The sequence below is a fragment of the Lepidothrix coronata genome, unplaced genomic scaffold (assembly GCF_001604755.1).
Source record: "Lepidothrix coronata isolate B3197 unplaced genomic scaffold, Lepidothrix_coronata-1.0 Scaffold28, whole genome shotgun sequence".
Lineage (NCBI taxonomy): Eukaryota > Metazoa > Chordata > Aves > Passeriformes > Pipridae > Lepidothrix > Lepidothrix coronata.
The window spans coordinates 2388300-2393668 of NW_016690208.1; the positions used below are offsets into that span (position 1 = coordinate 2388300).

General features: G+C 51.8%; 1 protein-coding gene across 1 annotated transcript; it reads left to right on the forward strand.

Annotated features, from left to right (window-relative positions):
- Positions 1–580: 580 nt before the first annotated feature.
- On the forward strand, positions 581–5039 carry EXOSC2 (exosome component 2). Its single transcript, XM_017810411.1, has 9 exons — positions 581–790; positions 873–974; positions 1078–1123; positions 1424–1513; positions 1826–1891; positions 2039–2107; positions 2949–3125; positions 3267–3395; positions 4249–5039. Exons 1-9 carry the CDS (start codon positions 666–668, stop codon positions 4327–4329), a joined length of 885 nt encoding a protein of 294 aa, XP_017665900.1. The 5' UTR covers positions 581–665; the 3' UTR covers positions 4330–5039.
- Positions 5040–5369: the final 330 nt, after the last annotated feature.

Sequence of the window (5369 nt, forward strand, 5' to 3'; positions counted from 1 at the left end):
TTGGATCCTGAAAAAGCAGCTAATTTGCTGACGGTCATCGCTGAGCTGCTTTTCCCTGGGTATTTCCTCAGCAGCTCCAATAGCCGGACTGGTGCTTTGAATTAAACGGATTAAACTTTTCCACAGACGTATCAGTTCCCGCTGGCACAGCTCTGCCAAGGGAAGGGGGCAATCCCGAGCCCCTCGGGGGTGTTTAAGCCAAGTTTGAGCCAGCTTGGGAGAGGATTAGGGAGGTGTCTTCAGATAAACACGGAGGACGCTCCGTGAGCACGGGCACCCCAAAACTGGGGGAAGGGGCTGCTCCCTCTGGGGCGAGCGCACCCTTGGCTGCAGCCCAAGCCGGGGTGCTGGGGCCCAGTGGGCCCCGCGGGAGGGTCTGTGGAGCCCTGGAGCCCCCCGGTTTGCCCGGCAGGTTTTTGGGGTGCCGGTCACTGCCAGGGGGTGAGCCACCCTGCCCTCACTAAACATGGCCGCCCCCCCCCTTGCGTTCCAACGGGGCGAAGCCCTCGAGTCCCTTTGCTGCCAGTAACAAATATGGATGCCCAGAGACCTCCCCCCGCCGCCCTCACTCAAGATGGCGGCGCCCGCGCCTCAGGCGTGTTCTCGCCCGCAGCCAACATGGCGGGCGGAAGCCGCGCTGTGGCGGGATTAAGCCTGCGCCCAAGATGGCCGCGGTCACCATGAGGCTGCCGCAGGTCCGCGGGCCCCTGGGGGCGAGCGCGCCCCGCGGCGCCGAGAAGCACCTGGTGGCACCGGGGGACACCATCACCACGGACACGGGATACATGAGGTGCGGGCAGCGGCGCAGGGGAGGCGGCGGCGGCGCGGCTTGGCTTCGGGCAGTCCTCAGGTAGCCGCCCTTCTCTCCGCAGGGGCCACGGCACGTATGTGGAGGACGACAAGCTCATCGCCTCGGTGGCCGGCGTGGTGGAGAGGGTGAACAAGCTGGTGTGTGTGAGGGCGCTGAAGGCCAGGTGAGTGTAGGCGGGCAGGTGAGGTGGCCGGGGCAGGTGAGGGTCGGTGGCTGGGCCTCGCTCGGGTGAGGTGTGTGACGGCCGCTCCCTGTCCCGCCCCCAGGTACAACGGCGAGGTCGGCGACATCGTGGTCGGCAGGATTACGGAGGTAAAGCCCCGTTTTTCCCGCGGTGCTGATGTCAGGGTTTGGAGATGTGCTCGTGTGCTGAGGAGAAGGAGGAGGGTGGCCCCTGACCGGAGTGCTTCAATCCAACCTGGACCACTTCCCAGGATCCTAAAACACTGATACACATCAGTGTCCCCACACGGGGCACTGGGAGCCACCGGTTTTAACCGGGATGAGGCTGGAAAAACCAGCAGGGCTGTCCCCTCCTGTGGGCTTGGTGGGCTGCAGCTCCTGTTCAGTTTTTGGGTGTATAGCAACAGGCTATTTTTTTTTTCCACTCAGGTTCAGCAGAAGCGATGGAAAGTGGAAACGAATTCCAGGCTGGATTCAGTCCTATTGCTGTCGTCTATAAATTTACCTGGTGGGGAACTGGTGAGTGTAGCTGAGGCAGAGCAGTGCCAGAGTCCTGTTGTCTGCTGCTTCCATGGCAGGAGCACCGGGAAGCTTGGAGCCCTTCCCACAGTTAGCATGAGCATAATGGTGGGGTTTGTGGTTGAATCTGTAGCTCTGAATCTCTAACTCTCCTAGTCATAATACTTCAGTGACCTAAAGGTGTGCTGTTCTGCCTGGTTTTCCTTTGGTGACCAGGGTGTTTTACGTGGCATCCTACAGTCCCCCACAGTGAGATATTAAATGGTGTTTTCTCGTTCTGAGCCACAAGTAACTTTTCTTGTGTTGTTTCAGAGGAGAAGGTCAGCAGAAGATGAGCTTGCCATGAGGGATTACCTGCAGGAAGGGGACCTCATCAGTGTATCCTTCTGCTGCTCCCATTGACAGAAGAGCCAACGGCATGGGGAGAACAGCCAGAGCTCAGCTGGGCTGGCTGGGGGTGAGAGCTGTGCTAGGGTGGCACTGGGCAACCTTAGGGACTTTGTTTTCCTTAAGTGGCACCGACAGGCAGAGGTCCAGTCTATATTTTCTGATGGGGCTGTATCACTGCACACCCGAAGCCTGAAATATGGGAAGGTAAGTTGTTCCAAACCCCTTGATCTTGGCCTAAATTTGCACCAGCTGACTTGTATGAGGCCTTTTAGAGTCTTTTTTCAAGAAAAGAGCTCTGGAATAGAGCAGGATGTTGTTATAACTGACTCCTGCAGGACAGCAAGAATCTCAGTACGTGGGAGCACCAAGTGGAGTTTTCCCAAAGCAGAGGAGGTGTCCTTGAGTTGCCCTTTGAGCCACTGCACTCCCTGTCCACAATTCCAGCTTGCCAGTCCTGTTTCCCCCACTAGCCATTGGAAATTAAATCCTGGGGAGAAATCTCACTCCTCTTCTGCAGGCTGTTGCCCCTGTAACTTGTTTCTCTCCCCAGGGCTCTATTTTAGGCTTTACACAGTTGGCATTTATCTCTGGTTCTGTGCATTGAAAGAAGCCAAGGGGCCATCCGAGCGTAGGCTGCAGTTTGGGATTACCAGACCAAGGGTATTAGCACTTAAAAGATGAAAGGGAAGTGTGGTTATTGCACAAAGGGTGAAGGACAGTGATTGGATTAAGAGGGAACGTGTTCTGCTAAATTGGGCCTCTCACTCCTCGTTTTTCTGCAGGGATGGTTGCTGTGTAGTTGTGATCAAGATATTATTAACATTTGTGCTAAGCACTTAGAGTATTCTTCATCTTCAAAGGACTGCACAGGCATTAGCTAATCCCCCCAGCGCTCCCAGAGGCAGGCAGGTTTTACATTCACTGTTTCACAGGAAAAGGTGTTAAAATGGAGTGGTGCCTAGGCCAGGAATGGAGTGACTGGGGGTGACTTGATGTTGTCTGTGGTGGCTCGTGTCTCTCACGCTGAGTCTCATCTCCACTCCAGCTTGCCCAGGGTGTGCTGGTTCAGGTCTCTCCCTCCCTCGTGAAACGCCAGAAGACTCACTTCCATGACCTGCCCTGTGGTGCTTCCGTGATCCTTGGCAACAACGGCTTCATCTGGATCTACCCAACCCCGGAGCAGAAGGAGGAAGAGGCCGGGGGCTTCACCACCAACTTAGAGGTGAGGCCTCAGGGAAGATGAACCTTCTCCTACCAATGGTTTTTATTCAGGATTTGGTATTAGGTTCACAGCAAGGCTTTTTTACAGTCAGCCTGCATTATTCCCCTGTGCATTCATCCCTTTTCCTCTGATCTTCCCCAGCCGGTTCCCTTGTCTGACCGGGAGGTGATCTCACGGCTCCGAAACTGCATCGTGGCTCTGGTTACTCACAAGATGATGCTCTTTGACACCAGCATCCTGTATTGCTATGAAGCATCCCTTCCTCATCAGGTACAGAAACCAGAGGGGTTTGTTCCACCGTGGGGGAGGGAACAGAAAGGCTGCACCAGTTGCTGCTGAAGTCAGTAATTTAGGTGGTGGGGCTTCCTTTTAGCTTTCCAAAGCATCCTGTGGTAAGTGACAATACAAACTCCCCCCCTCTGCATAGCATAAGTTGCCTTGCACGATTTCAGAGATAGTTTTTGAAGGGTTCTGCCTCTGGCAATGTCCAACTATTCCTATAGAGGAATAAGTCCATTTTTCAGTAGATGTTGTGTATCCCTCACTGGGATTATGGATCCCCTGTGATTCCTGTGGAAACACTGTTAAATTTGGGATGGTGTGAGGGTATGGTGCACTTTAAGAACCAATGAAAAAATAAGTGTCATGTACTGTACAGAGAGGTCTTGTGTCTGTATCCACATCCTGCACTGACCTCTCGCTGTACAGCTTTTCACTGTGATTTCTGCCAGGACAATCACAAGGAATTCTCTTCCCATAAATGAATGGGATCTGAATTGTTGTCTGCTTTCATTCCCAATGCCAGCCTGCTCAGCTACATGGGATGTTTTTTTGAAGTATGCTTCTGTTTAAGTCATCTCCCCCTTCCCAAATACTGGTGTGTGTCCATCAGGAGAGATGGAAGAGCTGTTGGTAGCATCTTCTTTGGTTTCCTCTGGTCTCTGTAAGAATTACTTACAGAGACTCTGGCAAGTTGACTTTGCATTGGATCCTCTGCCATAGGTCTTATTTCACCACAATCCTCTGAACTCCCTTGCTGTTTGTCAGGGACATTTGTCCCCACAGAGTGTGCAAAAATTGTAATTGCTTTCTGGTGCCAATGTTGTTCTTGTTTCCACTGCAGATCAAGGACATTCTCAAACCAGAGGTGATGGAGGAGATCATTCTGGAAGCTCGACAGAGGTTGCTGGATTTGGAGGGATAGGGCACATGGCCAGAAGCAGTCATTTGAAATCCCAGCATGGCAGCTTTTGATTCTCAGTATTATATATTCTTTTCAGTGTTCCAGTCCCCAACATTCATTCCACACTTCAGAAATCACCAAAATTCCTCATTCCTAGGGTATCTCCTGAGTCCTTTTAGTACAATAGGACAAAGTAGTACTTAAGTCCAATAGCCTTTTAGTGCAGCAGCCTGAAAAATTGATATCTGACCTTTATAAAGATGCAGATGCAACTGGGACATGTCTCCTTGCACCTGTTGCTGTGTCTAGTGCCCCATAAATTTGTGCAGAATGAGAGAGGAAGGGATGTGTTTTGTGATGTTTCTCTCTCCCCAAAAGATGATTTGGATTTTAATTTACTGTAACACAGATCTGCCAGTCTGTCCTGTGACAGAGCCCTTGTTTTTAAGGCTGTAGATCCAGGCACGTGTGTTTAGAGAACAGGAGTATCCACACCCTTGCTAACCACAATTTGAGTCTGGCTGTTCATGGCTTTTTCTCAGGGATATGAGAGGGGATGTGACTGTTGCTGTCCAGATGAGCCAGGAGCCATGGACAAGCTGTGTCCTAGTTTGTGTACATCCTGCTGGTCTCTTTTTTTTTTATGCCTGGTGTGGTGAGCTTCTCTTCTGAGGAGGCACCAGAATTGTTTTGTATTAAATATTTTACATTTCAATAAATTTTTTTGAAACAAATCAGTCCTTCAGCAGTGTGTGCATTAGCTTGTTTTTCTCCAGAATTAATTGGGTCTAGCTTGAGAGCTATGGTTGGCTCAAGTTTCCTCGTGCCAGGACACTTGGAAGGGTTGCAATGTCCTGTTTCTTCCCTTCAGCTGTTGCTCTTCGTCCCATTCAAGCAGGACTTGACCTTCCTCTTCAGCCCATGTTCTGTGCAGGGCTCCTCTGTAAGGACTGCCTGGAGTTGTTCACAGTGGCTCTCCCAGTATTGTGTCCCTGCAGGATTCCAAGGAGAGGTGAGTCATGAGGTCACTGGGGGATGGCAGGGAGCCCAGTATGACACTG

Bases quoted from the DNA above. Each gene is read 5' to 3' on its own strand.
- EXOSC2 (XM_017810411.1), top strand. From the start codon at position 666: ATGGCCGCGGTCACCATGAGGCTGCCGCAGGTCCGCGGGCCCCTGGGG. The intron at 975-1,077 runs GTGAGTGTAGGC...TCCCGCCCCCAG, and splicing joins GTGAGGGCGCTGAAGGCCAG to GTACAACGGCGAGGTCGGCG. The intron at 1,124-1,423 runs GTAAAGCCCCGT...TTTTCCACTCAG, and splicing joins TGGTCGGCAGGATTACGGAG to GTTCAGCAGAAGCGATGGAA.